This window comes from Syngnathoides biaculeatus, chromosome 7 (assembly GCF_019802595.1).
Source record: "Syngnathoides biaculeatus isolate LvHL_M chromosome 7, ASM1980259v1, whole genome shotgun sequence".
NCBI classification, from domain to species: Eukaryota; Metazoa; Chordata; class Actinopteri; order Syngnathiformes; family Syngnathidae; genus Syngnathoides; species Syngnathoides biaculeatus.
This window is the reverse complement of record NC_084646.1, coordinates 17127428-17148076: the sequence shown is the minus strand read 5'-3', so window position 1 is coordinate 17148076 and position 20649 is coordinate 17127428. Positions and strand designations below refer to the sequence as shown.

The window sequence follows — 20649 nt, the reverse complement described above, 5'->3', positions numbered from 1 at the left end:
GGTCGCGGCCGATAAAAAAGACGCAGAGGACGCAAGCTGCATGTTGGAGCTCGCAGAGTTGACACACTGCTTTGGTAACTCTAGACGATATAATGATAGTATGTCTAGTGGGGGTGGGGGTGTTCAACTTCATCATTTGGAATGCTATGAACATCCCCAACTGGATTAACTTGTTAGGTTTATATGTCAACTGTTGTGTTGCTATCTTTTTTTTTTGTCCTTTGTTCTTTTACATTCGAGCCTTTTGTTTGCAGAAAGGCACACCGTATAACAGATAGACATTTATGTTGTCAACATGGTGACATCCAGAACAAAATGGCTTACAAGCCTCGTTACGGTGCCACTTTTTTGCACGCAAAGACAAAAAGATGGAATAAATGAATGAGCGAGTTGCTGCAGTTGTTTATAGTAGTGTGTGTTCACATGCCTTTGTCACACACTTTTGTTAAGGAAAATAAGTTCACACACAAACTACTAGCCTCAAATCATAGCATGTCATCTAACTGCATTTTTAACTTACATTATCCCTTAAATCATCAACTATCGGTATGTGTGATTACAACAGACATACACACCCACCTATTCTAGCTTGTGACCAGGCGCGAGAACATACATCGACAAAGATTTTTTCGCAGATGTGTTTCACGTTACCATCTTATCACTGCAGCGTGTGTCTCATATTTCTCGGCCATTTGTTGCTAAGCAGAATGTCTTGATTAAATCAAAACTCAATTTAAAGATAAAAAACAAAACTCAATCATCATATGGACAGGGAGAGTCAGCAGGGGAAAAAAAAAACCCTCGCGACGAAAACAGCACTACAAGGATGATGAGCCAAGTTTATATATATACATACGTTCCCTTTTGCAGTTGAAACATTAATCCTTAAAAGTCGTTAGGCATGGCGAGGAGTCAAATTTTAATTCAGAGCGGACTGAGGACAGTACGTAAAGAGAGGACTAAACCCTACCGAACACTGGCAAATATAATTTTAAAGAATATGTGGTAATTTTTTGTCATGTAAACCCAAAAGTCGTGATGTTGCTGCGATGATGAATCAATGTGCAAATACGAGACAAGTCGTTTACGTTACTCATTTTCTATTGGTCGGCCAAGTTGCCCTTTTAGAATAATGCCTGGTATTATTTGGTTTTCCCAAATGATATTTTCTTCTATGCTAAATAATAATAGTAATAATAATAATGATAATAATAATGATAATAATCATGTGGGCGGCATGGGATCGATTCCTGCTCAGTGATTGTGTCGATACCTTCAGGGTGTAGTCCGCCTTTCGCCTGAGGCGAGATGGGATAGGCTCTAGCTTTCTCGCAACGCTTGTGAGGATAAGCGGCTTGGATAATGACATGACATTAGGGCAACACGGTGTCTCAGCTGGTAAAGCGTTGGCCTCACAGTTCTGAGGTCCCAGGTTCAATCCCGGACCCGCTTGTATGGAGTTTGCATGTTCTCCCCATGCCTGCATGCCTCCCACATTCCAAAAACATTGCCCCTAGGTGTGATTGTGAGAGTGGCTGTTTAGCTCCATGTGCCCTGCGATTGGCTGTCGACCAGTTCACGGTGTAGCCTGCCTACTGCCTTGACAGCTGGGATAGGCTTCAGCACTCCCCGTGACCCTTGTGAGGATAAGCGGTGAAATGGATGGATGGATAAATTGGCAGAAAGTTGATGAACATGTTCTTGTGCGAAATTCCCATCACGTACATTCAGAGGTGGAGCACTGATGTGATATAATGGGTTATCTGCCAGCCCATCCAATTAAATGGAATGTATAAGGTTTGATGAACACATGAGAGCGTTGCGGAATGCACATGCAGGCTAGTATCGAGGCAGACAAGTGACTGCATTCTGGCTGGTGCAGTTCCCAGAGAAAGACTGAAAAGAAGCCCCACAACTGTTGCTAGCAGCTCGTTTGCAAAACTGCGGGGCATCCCAGAAGCGCAAGGCCCTTCCTTCGGCTGCGTACTGCCTGCGTCACGGTCAGGGATTCCCCCATGGCTCCAGCCCAAGAAGTGAAGTAACTTGTGCTTTTTGGCACGATAAGGCGGTTCAAGCTCCACGTGGCGGCCGGGCCCTTCGGAAAAGTAACTTTTGGCACACGAACAGCTGAAAGACAGCCAAACTGCTTCGGTCTTCCTCAAGGCATGAAGAAACAAATGTGCACGCATTCACCTCACATTCACTGAAATACAATCCAGTCCCAAACAGACTTGAGGGTAATTACTGCAAGATTCAAGCAAGTCTTGGCCCACACCCTGAATAAACCTTGAAGGGATAGTTGAATGTCGTGACAACACAACAGTCTACACAGACTCGCCAAGGATAAGAGTTTGATAATAAGAGAACAAACGGGCGTCAGACCAGTTTGTCTAGTCTGCACATGTTTATGAGTCATTTATTCACAGACACTAACCAGTTTAGCAGCCAAATGTGCCACTGACTTACCGCGCGGCGGAGTATGTTTACATATTACACTCGCTGCTTTCAAAAACAGCGTTCATTTCAGATTAGAAAACGGTCAGGGCCATCAGAGACGTCATCTATACACTGAACTACAGTAAATTGCCCAAAATCTGCAGATGGTCCACACAACGGACAGGGCGTGAGATCTTATTGATTCATTCCAAAACCGGACCTGAGTTGGATTAAATGCAGGAATGATCCAAATACAGGCTGGGGATGAAGGGATGGGACAGGGGGGGAGAGAGAGGCCAGAGGGAGCTGTTTACATGCTGAGGAAGAAGGCAATGTAAATGCACTCCAGGGAAATAAGCAACTAAAAACAACAACGGTCTGCAAATATACACCAGAAAGAAAAGAGCGGTACAATTAATGAGAAATAACAACATTCAATCTCTGTGCACCTTTGATAACATTTATTAGCCGTGACATAATAAGGATATGTTGTCTGCTGTTAGATATTAAAAAGCATGACTTGAAATGATCCAAATCAATCAATAATCTCAATCAAAGACCCCTTTGAGGTGGTCAAAGGCTATTCCCAACCATTCCACTATTGCATGTAAAATGACATCTGCCATTCCATTTTTTTTCAAACCATTTACACAGTACACGGTCACGGGTACGAGTACATTTCCCGGAGGGTCCAGAAGCTTCTTTATGTCAACGTAGTTTTATAAAGGCACATCAGATCTGTCACATGCACACGGAAGCTTCAAGAATTTGCTGGTGCCAGCAAGAACGTAGCATATGCCAGATTGGACCAAACAGATTAGCGACATCAAGGCAAGCCTCTAAGGTGATTGGACACCAATGGGGGTGTGAGATATTGCAGATGTACAGGGTTTGTGTCATTTGTTGGTAAATGGTTAACAGCCCCCCATGCCCACATTTTCACCACTAGCTGTGATTTTAACATTTACTGCACATATCTGAGCCTGTGTTAAAATTGTAACGTTTCATCGTGGCTAGGATATGTCATAATCATGTTCCTGTCAAATGAAACACACAAAAAGTGTGACACCATAATTGATGTTGCGGGGGTTTCCAAGAACATCAAAGTTTATTGGCGCACAGAAGAAAAACGTTGGCAGCTGCCGTTTGTTGGTCAAGAAGGTGCATCTCGATTAGACAAGAAACCTTAAAGTGCACAGACAAAGCGCTAGACAAAACCAGCTTCCTGTGCCCCCGCAACATTCGCAGTGAGAAAATGTGACATTACTCACAAACCAAATGCCAATATCACAAGTGGCTTAAGATTGTTTGGAACTTGAAGTCTCTAAGGCAAGTAAACAGTGGGGGTGTGGGTTGCTCACGGGCATACACTAGACCTGCACAATATTTTGTTTGAGGCTCATCATCGCGGTGAATAAGCGCGCAATAGTCAGATTGCAGGGTCTGCTACTATGTTGGTGTACAGTAATATGCAATAAACCAACCGAAATATTAAAAGTGACCAAAAGAGGGACCTGTTTGGATATTCTCAAAAGAACAAAAGATTGGAGACCTGCTGCGTTTCTTATTTCACTCTTCAGAATGAAACTAGAAGGCAGCCAGTAATTAGACCACGACAAGACTGTGCAATGTCCAAACTGAACGTCAAACTACTTGAACTTTCCCAACATTGATCCTGTATTATTTCACACCGCAATATAAATCACAGGTTAAACAAAACGGCAATGTTGTTTTTTTCTTTTCCTCCAATATCGTGCAGCCCAAGCAAATAGCATGCATTTTAATTTTTCGAGGCCTGTAGACATCCTGCAATGTTGCACAAGCCCACCGAGTGCCTCCACCCAACTGATGCAGTGAAGGCATCTCTTCTCTGCTGATAAGCGGGACTTGTTGAATGTATGTTTTGACTTGAATTGTCATTAATCTCACTCAGTGATGTGTAACTGACTTTTCCAACTGCCCACGCCAGTACATTTCAAACTTTACACAACTACTACAGTTTTAGGGAGCTTATCTTTATCAGAGTTGAGCACATTTTGCCAAATTACACAAGTTGGAGAGCGTTTATACCTAGATCAAATCAAGATCCATAAGCATGACTTTAATATTTGGGCATTTTGGCTAAAAAACAAAAACAAAAAACTACATTAGTCCTACTCAATTGAAACCCAATTGCATCATGATTATAATCATCCTTCAGAGCACATGACATTTATATCAAGATCCACACCAAATAATTATCTGTGCAATATAGTCATTTTTTTTTGTCCATCGATTAATGTCATTAGGGCTAATTATTGGACTTCCGGGCTGCATTTTCCTGCTCCCAAAAAAAACGCCTGTCGCTAAGCTTTAAATGGAAGCAGGCAGTGAAAAGAAATGGTAAACCTCAATAAAGTGCTGTCGTTTGCCACATGACCCGTCTTTTATATCAGGCGGCAGGGGGGTTGAGGTTACACAATCTTATGGCACATGACGTTTGTAAAAAGTCAGCAACTCTCAATTGGTGCCTTTTAATCCGAGCCAGCGAGCTGCCACGACAGAATTGAATGTGAAAACACGTTAATTAGCCTTTTCACCCTCGAATCCGATACAATGGGCAGTTTGTTTATCCGTTATCTAGCCTCTAGCTTACCGGATAATACTCTTAATAATCGGCTTGTTAAAACTGTTGGGGCCAAACTGCGGTTATAAACTGACGGGACCATTTCGGCCTCAAGTGAAGGGAAAAGCAAAAGGGGGTGGAGGGGGTCGGAAATGTTAGCCTTTTTTTTTTTTTTTTTTTACTGAGCATAAACAACACGAACAGATGATATAGCTCAATAAATTGAATGTCATATTCTTGGGGGGGGGGGGGGATCGAATACATGCTCAACACGGGTTAGAATGTGGTTAAAGTTCCCATCTTTTGGGGCATGAAATAGTGCAACACTCGGCGTAGGTGGAAAGCTCACAGGCGAGGTGACATATGGCACTGGCTTCATCCTACGCCCGGCCGATTGGTTATCGATCAGGTCGTTTGATAGCGTATCGATGAAAAATAGACATTAGGCGAGCAAACCGGAGCCAGAAACACACACAATTACATCGTTGTGTGTGTTTTTAAAGGAGGGGGGAGGAAGGCGATATATTAAACTTACCACTTGGACTTGCGCTCGTTTTTTCCACTCTTTAGGACCGGAAGAAGCATTCCTGATTTTTCCGTGACTCACCTAAATGACACACGGGGCGCAAAACCCCCTCCAAGAGCACGAAGAAGAGCGACGGCTCCTGTGTTCATCTGTCGCAAGTAAACTCGTTACATGTGACTGCATGGTATCTACCGCGACCTTCAGCTTTGGCGTGTAATTGTGTTTTCAGAGATTGGGTGTCGATGTGTGTGTGAAAGAGAGAGAGAGAGAGAGAGAGAGAGAGAGAGAGAGAGAGAAAGAGAGAGACAGCCCGGATCGTGGACGGACACACCCACACACACACACATACGTAGACACACGGAGGCGTGGGGAATGAATAGTCTCCGGCCTGCACACTCAGGCCATTGGTTGACAAACAGCAATCAAATGCAAATTCCTAACCTCTGAATCAGCGGGGGCCAACCCCTCAGTCATCCCCCCCCCACCCCCTCTGAGCAAGGGGAGTGGGGGGGGGGGGGGGTCGCTGTTCAATGCACCCGTGGCAACTATAAAAAGGGGGGGCGGGGGTCGAGAGGGGCGTGAGCCACCGTGTAGTCTTTGCGCTCTAATTTAGATTCTTTAAAATAGTAACTTGCAAAATATATATTAAAAAAAAAAATCCCTCTCAGTGAACTCCATAAACAAAAACGGCAACCCATTGCCATTTAAAGTTCACTTGTGATTGATACAGTAAGAGGAGTATTACTGCAAAACTCCCAGTGGGCAACATAGGAGCTTACGAGTGCAAAACGAATTTTTGTCGTGCAGCAAAGCAGGTTCTCGGAGAACAGAAGTGGGTGAGTAGTGGAGGGGGGGGGATACTTGTAAGGTGCAGTTGTTCTACTAGTGCGTCATAGTCTTTCTATTAAACTTGTCATTGTAGTATGTGGTCCTACTCAAAATCAAGTGGATAGAATAAACAGTGGATCAGCTGGTAAAGCGTTGGCCTCACAGTTCTGAGGTCCTGGGTTCAATCCTGACCCGCCTATGTGGATTTTGCATGTTCTCCCCGTGCCTGCGTGGGTTTTCTCCGGGCACTCCGGTTTCCTCCCACATCCCAAAAACATGCAACATTAATTGGACACTCTAAATTGCCCCTAGGTGTGATTGTGAGTGCGGCTGTTTGTCTCTATGTGCCCTGCGATTGGCTGGCAACCAGTTCAGGGTGTACCCCGCCTCCTGCCGATTGACAGCTGGGATATGCTCCAGCACTGCCCGCAACCCTCGTGAGTATAAGCAGCGAAGAAAATGGATGGATCGAATAAACGCTCAATCGTCTTTCAACAAACTTCTCTGGATAGAAACTCTTGTAGCATTTCTATATGAAGTTGTGACATCTAGTGGACATATTAAAAATGACTGCCCACCAATCATTCATAATCCATTGCAAATGACGTGGCGAGTCGAGAGGATGGTGCACTTGAAGTACTGTTTATTAAACTGTCATTTCGGACAGTGCTTTTCAAAATTCTCATGCACGTAATCAAGAGAAAAATATATGGCAATCGTAACAGTTGCGATTATAGTTATAAGTAAGCACCATAGCGCACACAATGTACACAATCTTGTGTAAAACGTTTACACGTAAAAGCTGTCCTAAATGTTGGCACATAATTAGTATTTACAGTACAATCGGTTGAATATGTTGGCAAACAAAGATGGATAGCTGTATAAGTCATCTTAAAGTGACTGTTGTACACAAACGTGAAATTACAACATGATATTCAGAGTGACAAAAATCATACAAGCCTGAGAAATTAGATTTCATACAAACTTTGGTTGCTGGCAATAAAGGCCAACAGTTCAAGCCTTGTTCAATGACGACACTATAAAGAAAATAGAACATGGGACTTAATTCTCTTAAAAAATAACCTGGATATTTTTCACAAAAGTGTAGTCAAGTACAAATGTAGAAACAGATTTGCTTTCCTAAGGCAGAAGTGCTTTTTCAAAATCTGAGCTAAGCAGGTATTACCATGTTATTATTATTTTTTTTGTAACAATGGGAGAGGTTGGACTGTGTAAACAAGCGAAGTTTGTATATGTCAACAAGAGACTTCAGAAGTCATTTGCATCTGTCAGCATTGACCCGGCCTCTTTCACTACACCAACACTAAATCTACACAAGTATGGCTGAGCTGCATGGACAAATTGTGGATTGAAGACAATCAACTGAAACGGATATAAATGTGTACGCGATAAAACAATTTATAAAACTACAAAACTGCTGTCCCTGGTATCTACTATTTGTGCCCATAAAGTAGAATTTGTTGTTGTTACTTTTTGTTTTGTTTGATTATTTGGGCCACCCGGGGAACAAAGACATCTACTTGTGTGAGACATTTCAACACAATCAATATTCATGCACTAACAACAGGACAACACTTTCATCCTACAGACTTACACTAGTCAATCAAGTGCTTTTTTTTTTTTCCACCCTTTTTCTTTTCCCCCTCCCACCAAATGTACACTTTTTTTATATTGTGCCATTAAAATGTTTGATTACTATTCATGTTTGGTAACATTTTTCCAATTGTTCATGACCAAGCATGAAACTATCCAAAAAGTATTTAGTACATATACTAATACAGAATTTGTACCTAAATGCAAAACGTGGAAATGATTTCATTATTAATTTGTTAATGCACTAGAAATGCATAGTTCTAGATGACCACAATGTATCCAACTAGATATGTTTTTGGATTTTCTTTTGCATTCCATTACACAAGTGGATACACTTGACAATGAGTGTAATTATTATACTGCGAAATTAAAGTTACATCAACTGAAAAAGTACTGTTAACAAATGTGAATATGGTCCGAATAAAAATATGATCCCACTTTGGCAGATCAAGAAAATGATGGGGGTGGGAACAGGTCAGAATACTAGCATGGATCTTAGAAATAATTTTGCCATGGGACGAAACGTTAACATCACTAATATTTCCCTTTTAAACAGAGGAAGAGCATTGTATGCTAACTAATTAGCAGTACGCGTTTTCAAACTGCTTTATCATGTGAAGTGACAAGGTGGGGGATTTTGTTAATTCATAAGTATTCATGAGTTTCTCAACAGGCCAGTAGCCCAAAGTTTTCTTTCTAACCACGCTCACCCTGACAGATGGTACTTTTGTATGTACATTTTTCCAACCCGGGTCGGCGTCGCTGAGGGTTCTGTTGTATGCGCACATTGCAGGGCTACTGTTTCCTTTAAGGCCAGGCAGGTGAGGGTGGGCTTCTTCTCAGTACCTTTGGTCCAAATAGGCTGACAGAGGAAGTGCAGGAGGCAGGAAGTCCTCCTGTTTGTTCACCACTTCAGTCTGACGACACCCGTGCAAATTGCTGCCTGAGAGACCCAAAAATAGACAAACGTGTTTTACGTTTAATTGACCTTTTCCAGTGGCACGGTGGAAAGTGGTTAGTCGAATCCTTTTGTAATGTGTGCACACTTGTGCAAGGCAACCACATTATCTCAGTTGTTTATTTTTTCCTTCGTCTTACAAGTTTTTTCTTTCCCGCAATTGATTTGTACAGGTCACACACACACACACACACACACACACACACACACACACACACACACACACACACAAAAAAATATGCAATGTTTTATTGTGGTCTCGGGCATCCATTATAAGTGGAAGGGTCAAAAAGTCAGACTCACTTGAAGAGACAAGGTCCATGTACTGGCAGACAGCATGGAGCAGAAGCCTTTCAAAGCTAAGCCACAAACGAGAAAATCTGCATCATTGTGAATCACTTGTACAGGCAATTAACTGCAACAATGATGTGATTCAAGCAGCACATTCTTGTAATGTTGTTGTTTTGTTGTAGTGCAGCATACTGCACTTCCATCCCCACCTTAAGTCATCAAATACATGTGAGAAGATGAAAAAAAATGAAAACCCCTACCTGCATGGTAATGGACCTTTACGACCTGTCAATCACTCGTACAATAATGGCCAATCAGATGGCCGCATTGTCTTAACCCCTGGCTTGACACGCCCCTGCCGCCATGTTGTCCCACAAGCAATCCTGGTTGTCAATAGTGTGCGCTTGGAAAAGTTAATGTTACGAAGAAATTGGTTCTCAGATGCGCTTGGGGAACGTGTAATTCTGATGAAAGATATCCTTGCTAGGTTGATTCATTTTCCAAAGCCTAAAATACAATTGACGAAGTGTCTACGATGGATTACTGCTTGCGGAAGACCCCACGTACAACTAAGAACTAACTGCGAACAATATCAACAAACACAAGGCTGTATGTTCGAAGGTAAGTGAGGGAGAAGTATCTTTCCGAGTTTGATTTTATTATAAGTGCTTTATACATTGCAGGAGAACAACTTTCACTTTGTTAGCGTATTACTGACCTGCGGAATGAGGTGTGTCATGTTTTATGCCGACGAGTCAGGTTCGTAATACGTAAATGCGCGATGTCTGCAAGAGAAACTTCCATTTGCCTATTTGTATCACATCGGACTTTTAAAACAGAGCACTGGGTTCGATTATGAGCCAAGTCAAATGAATACACCCACTCACTTATAAAGACTAGAATAATATTTCTCGTGATCTTTCCAAGTAAAAAGTACTCACCTTGCTTTACACGCGCAGTACAATTCCACTATTTTATCCTGTTGGATTTCAATATGAAGTTTGTGAGGCGTCAAAAGATTTTTGCATCAATCGCCACTGTTTTGCTGTATCTCTGACATTGCGTCCTGCTCCGTCTAAAATCTTAATTCCTTGTACATATCCTTGCGTGAAATAGTTGAGACTTCTCTGTAGAACTCTCATGGACAAGTCTGACGCATTTGGCAAAAACATACCCCAATATTATCTGGAGTACGCGATAGAGAATCGACTTCAACCACGTTCTGTTCAATCGCCATTTCGGAAGCTTGTGGGACATGGCTAAGGGGGCGGAGCTTAAGATCGCCATCAGAAAGGTCCATTGTGTAATGTGGGGTGACATTTATCCATGTTATTTAAAATAACTACTGAACCTCACCATCTTTAGAAGTGGCTGCGTTACAGGAAAACTGTAACTTCTTTCTCCAGCGTACATATCTTTTTGAACATATCAAAGTTGTTTGACTAAACATGGGTTCATTTTATAAGGTCAGTATTGACTGGTTGATTTTCTTTCTAACATTCTTATGTAAACTAGTTCAAGGTGTACCCCATCTCCTGCCCGATGATAGCTGGGACTCACTCCCCAGCACTCCTGCGACCTTTGTGAGGATAAGCGGCTATAAAAATGGATGGATGAATGGTTTCTTACAAATACAGGCGGGTGTACAAGAAAGTAGTGTACACATTTTTTCATGGACAGTAGTTTCCTCTAGGGGTATCAAATTCTATTTTTTAATGAGATTAACCAATTTGTCATATTTATTACATAATGTGTTTTAATCGCGTTACTTTATGTGTTAATCTTTGTCCCATTTCCTGTACAGTACACGAACAAGTTGCCCTCTGAGAGCTGGCTTTATTTGTATTGCTTTGCCTCCCTCTGTTGGTGTTTTATGGGAATTGTATTCTTGTCAAACAAATACTGTACAATAGAACGTGTGAACTTCTTTGCAAGATAATACAAGAGGAGAAGCAACTAATTGTCTTCGGTATGTATTGATTTTAAATGTGTTGTCACTGTTTTGAATGTGTTAACTTCAGCATTTTAGGACGCAACCTTTTATTTTACTTTTTATTCTAATTAGTTGGAGCTTGACAAAAGAACATACAGGAGCAATATTTCTCCTAGTAGTTGAAGCTAAAATGTGTAGGCAGCACATAAGGCTTGTCTCAAATGGAGTGGAATGTAAACTCCATCCGTTTAACGCCGTTAAAATCAAATGACTTTTTGAAGCTACTTATTTTTTTATATCTTTTAGCTACATCAACCTTTTGCTCTGTCACAATAATATAATAATTTTAAAATGAAATACCTCAAGTTCAGGGCTCTTTCAGCAATTTTTAGGTGATATTAATGATATCCAGAATTATCATAATCCTAATGATTTAATTGTTCATTTTTAGCATTATTTTTTTTTCAACAGTTTGAAACAATAGTTTTGAGCCTCAAGGACACTTTGATAAAGCTGTCCGTCATTTTTCTTATCACTTTCTTGGCATGAACTTACACTTCATCAACACTGCACGGTTTTCTTGAATATAAAACTATCACTATTTGCACAATGTAATCAGAATCAGAAATTCTGCTGATTGATTAACTGTCAGAGATAAGGGCTGCGACAGAGATTTGGGGGAACCTAAAAAACAACAACATCACTTTGGACCCGAGCTCTCCAATACCACAAATTAAAAATTTAATTATTTTCTCAGACCCATCTCAGTCATAGGCTCTTGGACCTGTCTTTGACTATGGACTATTTGGACTATTGTCTCCCTTATGGCACTCTTGGTCATAGCGATATTAATCTAACGATGTATATTATTGTGGTTGTAGTCTGCGGTGATGCCCAATTGATCTTGCTCGAGAAGCAACGGGATTTTGGAATCCCAAGTACTACTACTACTAGAAATTTGACATTGGTAGTCTAAGAATGAAGCCAACTCTAGCTAAAATGAGATCAAATTTTAGCAAGATGTATAAAAGCAAAGTTTAACTTAGTTGAAAGTTCACCAGGTCTCTGAGTCACTCACACAAGAGTGCAGGTATGCACAAATGCACACTAAAAAAAGAACATGAAAATATGGCTACCTGCTGGAGAGGTTGGTTGTGTAAACTGAACGAGGTTGCGCGAGGAAGAAGCTCAGAAGGTTTTCTTCCAGCACTTCCAGAGTTCCCTGTCAGCAGAAAGTAAAACAGCAGTGAGAAAAGTAACAAACTGTCATTGTTGTAATGACAGTACTGAGCAACTTGAGAGGAATAGGTTTAATTTTGGCCTGCCACACACTATCAAAGACAACAGACTTTTTACTTTCACGGAGACTCTTGCAACACTTGCAAATCAAAATTTAGAAACAGGAACATTCAGCTTTTGTCTGCATTTCTCAAAGTTAAACACTGACTAAAATAAATAGATTTACATTTAAATTTGAGGAGTTTCCTTTCCTGTGGATCCTCAAACTAATAGTTAGTTGTTTCATCACAATTCTGGGAACTGCTTTAGAGCTGTGTTGCATGGAGTTGATTAACATCGGCAGCTGTAAACTGGCATTTCTTTCTTCATTTCTGTTTGCCCTCGCACCATTTAAATATTATGCGGTGTTCCCGATGCATTTGCATGTATGGAAACGAAAGTTAATATATCGGGTTTATGAGTTTTAAACTGACTTTTGACTTTTTTGATGGATAGCTTTTGCTCTAAACAGAACTGTAAGAGCGATGATGGCGAAGACCATGATCCCCCCACCAAAAGATCACACTCACCACAGGGATTTGTTTCCGTCTCAGAGTTGTCCGCAGTCTTCGGTCGATTCTTTGGAAACATTCCTGAGCTGTGAAGGCAGGATTTACTGTGGAAAAACAAACAACTAGCATTTACATTCAGAATCCTTTATTTCTGTCATCCCCCTGAACCTGGAATTCGGAATCACAACAAAGACTCCATCACTTTGATATGACGCAGGGTTTGCCTATCCCCGTCTCCCCACCACTCGCGGTTGCATATAATACAGCTGTTTCCAATTGCTCAATGTGTGGGGCCGAGTGCGAGGCTGACACTTGATACATGACAGCAGGAAAGTGTCGGATATTTGCGCTGGTCATTTCCCCAATCCCATATGTCTGGAATGTGAGGCCTTCTTAATTCCTCTTCCCCCATCTCAATCATGCTTTACGTGTTGCATATTCAGACTTCAGCTCTCTGTCACCGGCAATCGAGTGTGGAGGGGAGATAAAGAAGTTGCGACTTGGAGAAACTCTCTCCATTCCGTGTTCCTTCATGTGGTGTAAAAACGTTATGAAGCTCAGTCACAGCTTATCAAGTGGATAAAAGTTCTGGCTCACCACACTGCTGGGTCACTAGCAAGTTACCTTGTACATACACGTTAAAAGAAGTGAGTTGAGGACCAATACAAGCAATAAAAAAGAGACACACATACTTGCCATCTTTAGAAAAATATAGTAGGCTTGGTGGGGCAAAGTCCCACAACAACAAAAAATGTATCCGAGCTTTTAGAAATTTACCGTAATTTCCGGCCTACAGAGCGCACCGGATTATAAGCCTCACCCAGTCCATTTGTAAAGGAAATACCATTTGGTACATACATAAGCCGCACCTGTGTAAAAGCCGCAAGTGCTCACATTGAAACACGAGATATTTACAAAGAAAGATGGTACACAGAAAGAGTTTTCAAAGTTTTAATACCTTAGCTTAGCTTAATATCGCAACACCACGGTAGCACGAACTGAGCTGGTTAAAAAAAAAACAAAAAACAAAAAAACCCAGCCAAATCACCGAGAAGCGGCAGTAACACAGCAGAAACACGCTAATGGTAGCGCAGAGCAAACAGGGTCGGTAAAAGTCACTTCCTTGGCACATATATTCTACCGGTTTCATTCTTACCTTTGCCCCTCGAGTGTCCCTTCGTGGCCGTTAGTAAAAATGCACAAATTATCCGCATCACCGCATAAGCCTCAGGGTTGAAAGCGTGTAAAAAAAAGTTGCGGGTTATTTGTTGGAAATTACGGTAATAGTGGCAAATAAATAAATAAATACAAATCACAACCAACCTATCCATCTCTATGTATGTGCTGCAGTGGCGAGGTGCACAAATCTATGACATCACAATACGAAAAACGACAAAAGGAAATTCAAAGATGAATTACCATTCCTCTGGTCTTTAAGGAGACAACCAACAATTTTTTTCTTGGCCACCTCTTGCTCGAGCAGAGACAAAAGCCTCTCCTGTTCTTCTCCAGAGCAATTCATGAAGTCGCTCCATGGCTGAGCGAACAAGAAGAGACTATCAGGGGGTTTAGATAATTGACATTAAGTGATGTGTTCTATTCAAAGGAAAATTCAAGCCCATTGGACACAATAAAACAGTCAAGTAAACTGGAATTGAGAAGGAAACAAATGACAATGCAGTGTCGGAGACTCTGAATTGGACTCCTCACATTTTAATGAAGAAATGAGCAGATGTACTGTGCACGTGCACCAACCTCGACGTAATCGTCATTGGTCCAGGCCTCCGTGAAGATAGACGGGATTGCCGGAGTACTGCAAACTTCCAGTTCATCTTTGGGGCACTCGTCATCCCTCTCAAGAAGATTGGTAAGATAGCGTGCTGATTTGTGAGAATGACACATATGAAATGTAGAAGATAATTACCAATTGTTCCCCATCAACCAAATTGCAACTAAACATATGATATGCAAGACATTCACATAAAAAAATTCAATTTTATATATTCCTATATTTTAGTGCTAAATTGCCCCGAGGTGATATTGTGAGTGCGGCTGTTTGTCTCGATGTGGCCTGCGATTGGCTGCCAACCACTTTAGGGTGTACCCCGTCTCCTACCTGTTGACAGCTGGGATAGGCTCCAGCACTCCCCACGACCCTTGTGAGGATGAGCAGCAAAGAAAATGGATGGATAAATATATTTGAATGTAGGGATGGGTGCCGAAATATATATATATTTTTTTTGGTATCTCGGTTCACATAAATTCAATCAGTAACATATTTCAGTCCCCAAGGGCTCCCATTATGGCAGTGCAGGCAACCGGTGTGGAAGAGTTGGCAAATTTCCACAGCTGCAGGGTGGCAGCAAACTGGTCTAAGTGGGGAGCGAGTGCTTCATGTGTCACTGCAGAAGGCTGTCCACCCACAGAGAGTGAAAGGGAGACACACAAGAGTCCCACAAAGCTGTGCCTTGTCCCCATGAAGCTCGCTTTTGGCTACTTAGAGGCAGCAGACAAACTAAATGCTGTTGAACTCAAGCTTCTGGGGCATAGAGTGCTAGATCGAGCAAGCGCAGTCTAACAAATGACTTTGAACTCCAGCATTCACACGAGAGAGTTTTAGTAAATCAAAAAAAATGACAGAGTTACAAGATAGCGAAAACGATTCAGGTGTAATTCAGATTTTTTTTTTTTGGGGGGGGGGGGGGAGCGTCTGCACTCTACTAAGTGATACGACTTTTCATCATCACTTGTGATTTGATGGCCATAAAGAGCTTACCGTTCTCCTGTCGCCGCAGGCTCTTCTTGCCTTTGGCTCGTGGCGTGAGGTCAGAGTTGCGGATGGCTTGGTTGATATAGAACTGCTTCTTTTTGCTGGGACACGCTCGCTTGGCTGGAGAGTTGGGTAGGGAGGTGCACTTACGCTCCTCAATCAGGCTGCAAACACAAGAAATCCATCTTTTAAGCTTACTTTTTTTTTTTTTTTACCTCATTCTGCATTTATTAAGATTCTGAATCCTCTTTATTTCTATAATATGTAAAAACACACACAAGGAATTTGTCTCCAATAGTTGAAGCCAGCCTAGTATGACAATCGACAGCCATTTTGAGATATCAAAACACATTATGCAGAGTCATTTAGTCTAGCAATTTAATAGCAAAGACAATTGGTTTTCAGTTCTTCTCCTGTCAACAATGAATAAATGTTCTAAATACAAGGGAAAGTTTTGACATCACTGACTGTTTTTTTAAAATGTACAATACTGGAAAAATGTTTTTTCCAAGCCCTTCTTCAAAGGAAATTCATGCAGTTCCATTACTCATTTTACACTGAAATTAACGAAAACAAGGCAAGGTTAGTAAAAACTGAAAAATAATGTACATTTCAGAATTATTCAGTCAATTATGCAGTGTCCAGAATCCACCTTGAAAGTGGACGAACGAGTGAAACCAACACAACCTACAAGCGTCACACGGTGAGGGGAACTTTCACAACAGAGGCTTCGGAGGAAGCAAGGCCTGCTTTAGGAGCTGTTGAGCCAAATCTACAGAGGAGTCATCAAATCAGAACCTGTGTTCATCTATCACAATCTGGACAAACACCACCGTACAATCAGGACTGGCAGAAAAATCACCGGTACTCCCTTACCCAACCAAGAGGACTTGGACGCTGCCAGAACTATGAGCATGCAAAATTCTTTTGGACCTTCTCCGTCCTGGTCCCCACCTCTTGCAGACATTCCAACAGCTTCTTTGTTCTTGCCATTAAAGGGGAAATCCAGTGCTTTGCATGAACAGTGTATCCAATAGGTCATGTAAAGGGTACATATTACATGACCTATTGGATACACTGTTCATGCAAAGCGCTGGATTTCCCCTTTAAATTACTACAGGCTAAGTGATTTTTCTGTACTGTGTTTTTATGTTTCAAACGTTTTTTTGTATTTCTCTTGTCATAATGGCTGTCAACAGTGGCTCCAATTACTAGCGATAAAGTCTTAGTGTGTTTTGACACACCCTGCACTTAAAGAGGTGCCTAAGTCACGGGCGTGCTGGAGCCTATCCCAGCAATCTTTGGGTGAGAGGCAGGGTAACACCCTGAACAAAGAAACAACCATTCACACCTTCAGGCAATTTAGAGTCTTCAATTAACCTACCATGCATGTTTTTGGAATGTGGGAGCAACCCAGAGCACCCAGAGGAAACCCAGGAAGGCACAGGGAGAACATGGAAACTCCACACAGGTGAAGGCAGATTTGAACGCCGGTCCTTAGAACTGCGAGGCACACGTTCTAAACAGTTGTCAACCGTGCTGCCTCTGAAGAATACAGTGTGTATAGAATTGTGGTAACGCTGCATAGCCATCAACTAATTTTTGGTTTCCTTTTTTTGTCTTCAAAACTAAGCATTACTATGTTTGTTAAGGAAAATTAATATCATTTGTTGAGCTCTTATTTTGGATCACATTGGTTGTGCAGGCGTATCCAATGAAAAAATGTCCAGTGAATGTAGGTCAGTAGGTAGTACTGCAGTGGCTGATGTAATGTTTACCCTTAGGTTTACAGTCGCTTGCCGAATGTTTCGCTCAACATGGAAAACAAATAAGCGTTGAATAAAGCACAAGAACAAGTAAAGTACAACGTAATTCGAATCGTAAATTAGTTAGATAAATCTAATCTCTTAAACACTATAACCGAGACACCCATAAAAATAAGTACTAACGATGACACGGGAACTCGATCTTAACCAAACCCACGACAATAATTTTAGGAGTTCAGTTTAGCGGACAGAGCAAGCGAAATATCGGTGCAGCTTATAGTGTGGAAGGTCGCGAATGGGGGCATCTAAATGGACATTAGCAGAGAGGCTAATGATCGGGAAGCGTCATTTTCACTCACATATAATCCTGCTCTTCATTGTGTTTAGTCAAAACGACCATCTTATTCCGAAGGACCTAGTTGAGGTATGTGAACAAAAGCTCGTCAAAGATATGTGACTAAATTCTGTGGTTAAAGCGTGGCTAGAGTGAAGATGAGTTTTTATGTTAGCAGTGGCTACAAAGAACAAATATAGCCGTCCCGAAGCGTTATTAGAAGATCCCACCCGTGTTGTAGGCTGGACACTAACTGCAATATGATTGGCCGATGCATCCAAGTAAGACGCGCCCTATTGTTTCTGGACATGGAATGACTTGTGTGGCGGCGTTATTATGAATCCCATGAGCCCAACGAAACCCCTACCCTTGCCCCATTTGAAGACATTTGTTTTCATTTGGTACAAACGTGATACATGTACTTGGAATAGTCATATTGACATTATGGTAGCCTGTCCCTTTGGTGAAGCAAGAGCCAATCATATTGCAGCAGGGCGTGTAGTGTCCACAATGAAAGTGTGATTCCCGTTGATAGCTAATATAACACTAGATGAGTTCGAACCCTTTTCGTCTTGGCTGTGCACACTGATTTAAAAAAAAAAAAAAAAGAAGAAGACTGGATAGCGCATACACATCGAGCGGTGTGTCGATTGGTTGAAACCGGTTGGCCGCCATCTTGGTACTCCCAAAACGTGTGGAGGACGGTGTTTACAGGTACAGCTGGTCGTGTGAGCCTGACATTTTTTCAGGTCTGGTACCATGAAGGATTTTTAATTAGATTGGTATGCCAAAAAAGGCTAAGTGCAAAGGAAAGCTCGAGAACAGCGTGGCTACCCTGCATATTACCTAGGGCCCGATTTCTGTGACGTTAATTTTTCCCAAAATACGCTGTGAAGCACTAGCATCGTAACAGCAAAAAAATTAAAACATTTTTGTCATAAAAACAGGAAATTTTAAGTCAGTCAGTTAGATATATTTTTGGAAATAAGGACTCGCAATGGGAAGATATATGCTAAACGCATTGTTCATTTGTTGTCTCTGCGACGTCCTATTTCAGACAGAAAATTTAAACTTCTTTCCTCACATTTGAAAATCCAATTCAATTTTCAGAGTTCTGTATTATGAAATTCATGAAAAATCTTACAGAAAATGTTTTCTTGCTTATCCACTGATGAAGTCTTGGGTAAATATTTACATCAGTGAACAAGAACAACTGTAAACAAAACTTTGTTCAAGTGAATCAAGCTCATCAGAAAATAAGAAACTCTTTACAAACAAACTGGAAAAAGTAAATCTTTCTAATTTACCTGTGGAATGTTTTCTCAGCCACGAAACTGGCCATTAACTGCCTCTGCACAGATCGGGATGGTTGTTTTGGGAGCATCAAGATGGCGGATGGCAACTTGCGTTTTGGTGGCCAATGAGCCTTTTTTTTTTTTTTAGATCAATGGCTGTGCAACAGTGGACCAGTTCTACTTAGAACTGGGTTAGGGGTAGGGTTACCCTAACTTCGGCACTGTTCTGAAGGGTGCATGGGAGTTCATCCAGCCAGTCTACATGTGTTTTGTAAACTTGGAGAAGGCGTTCAATTGTGTCCCTCGGGATGTCTTGTGGGTGGTACTTTCATAGTGTGGGGCACCGAACCCCCTGATACAGGTTGTTCGGTCCCTCTACAACTCCCTCAAGAGTTTGGTCCACATTTTCCGGCTGTAAGTTGGACTCCGTTCCAGTGAGGGTTGGACTCTGCCAAGGCTGCCCGTTGTCACAGATCTGTTCATAACTTTTATGGACAGAATTTTGAGGCGCAGCCAAGGTGTATCGGGGGTTCGGTACTTTGGCCTCAGTATCGCATCCCTGCCTTTTGCAGTGGCATCTGATCCGGACGCCTCTCTGGTGAAGTGTTCCGGACCATCTCACCGGAAGGAGACCCATGGACGACCCAGGACACGCTGGAAAGACTACGTCTTTAAGGTGGCCTAGATAGGAACGCCCAGGGATCCCCCCAGAAGAGATGGATGAAGTGGCTGGGGAGAAAAAAGTCTGGACATCCCTGCTAAAGATGCTGCCCCCATGACCCAACCTAAGATAAGTGGTAGAAGATGGCTAGATGGAGTTCTCGAGTGCATTGGAGCGACGTACAGTGGTCGCCATCTTGAACCAGGAGTCCCACAATGGCCTGGATTATCATTTTAAGTGACATCTAATTCTCAATCCATCGGGTTTAATGACCCCCACCCCCGCCTTTGCAGTTATAATTTATAACTGTTATAATTATTGCTTTGCGGGCAGCTCGGTGGTTCAACTGGAAAAGCGCTGGCCTCACAGTTCTGAGCTCCCGGGTTCGATCCCAGACCGGCCTGTGAGGAGTTTGCATGTTCTCCCCGTGCCTGCGTGGGTTTTCTCTGGGTACTCCGGTTTCCTCCCACTTCCCAAAAACATGCAACATTAAGTGGACAATCTAAATTGCCCCGAGGTGTGATTGTGAGTGCCGCTGTTTGTCTGAATGTGCCCTGCAATTTGCTGGCAACCAGTTCAGGGTGTACCTCGCCTCCAACCCATTAACAGGTGCGATAGGCTCCAGCACTCCCGTGACCCTTTTGAGGATAAGCAGCTAAGAAGATGGATGGGTGGATATTGCGTTGCGTATTGAGTCTTCTCTTAACCCATTTCACAATAGTGTGTGTGTGCTACATATTGTGGTAACGTCATTATTTTTTTTTTTTTTTTTTTTTTTTTTTTTTTTTTTTTACACATTGCAGTGGATATAACAAAGTCCTGAATTCTCACGAGAAAACATT

At 41.9% G+C, this 20649-nt stretch overlaps 2 protein-coding genes across 8 annotated transcripts in view; both read right to left on the bottom strand.

The window, feature by feature from the left end:
• The window catches only part of arid3a (AT-rich interactive domain 3A), a 45740-nt gene extending 39861 nt beyond the window's left edge, over positions 1–5879 (bottom strand). For 3 of the 4 annotated variants that reach the window (XM_061826137.1, XM_061826140.1, XM_061826138.1), the window contains exon 1: positions 5577–5879. The gene's annotated coding sequence lies outside the window, so the exon portion shown is untranslated. The remainder of the gene's footprint in view (positions 1–5576) is intronic. The other variant, XM_061826139.1, reaches the window with a different exon arrangement.
• Positions 5880–7016: 1137 nt separating this feature from the next.
• On the bottom strand, positions 7017–19243 carry r3hdm4 (R3H domain containing 4). Of its 4 annotated transcripts, none has more exons than XM_061826262.1 (8): positions 19159–19243; positions 15758–15915; positions 14737–14861; positions 14401–14518; positions 13000–13085; positions 12328–12413; positions 9271–9347; positions 7017–8952 (listed from the first exon to the last, which is right to left on the bottom strand). In XM_061826262.1, the coding sequence occupies exons 1-8, from the start codon at positions 19233–19235 to the stop codon at positions 8849–8851; spliced, it is 831 nt and encodes a 276-aa protein (XP_061682246.1). In that variant the 5' UTR covers positions 19236–19243; the 3' UTR covers positions 7017–8848. The 4 variants fall into 4 exon arrangements, with proteins under 4 accessions (XP_061682246.1, XP_061682247.1, XP_061682248.1 ...); XM_061826263.1 differs by having other exon boundaries at positions 9271–9326; XM_061826264.1 differs by lacking the exon at positions 19159–19243 and adding an exon at positions 17877–18219.
• Between the last annotated feature and the right edge of the window lie 1406 nt (positions 19244–20649).

Excerpts from the sequence above, each read along its gene's own strand:
- r3hdm4 (XM_061826262.1), bottom strand. The coding sequence starts at position 19,235 with ATGCTCCCAAAACAACCATCCCGATCTGTGCAGAGGCAGTTAATGGCC. Across the intron at positions 14,862-15,757 it reads CCTGCGGCGACAGGAGAACG|CACGCTATCTTACCAATCTT; the intron begins GTAAGCTCTTTA and ends CTCACAAATCAG. Across the intron at positions 13,086-14,400 it reads CCTTAAAGACCAGAGGAATG|TAAATCCTGCCTTCACAGCT; the intron begins GTAATTCATCTT and ends GTTTTTCCACAG.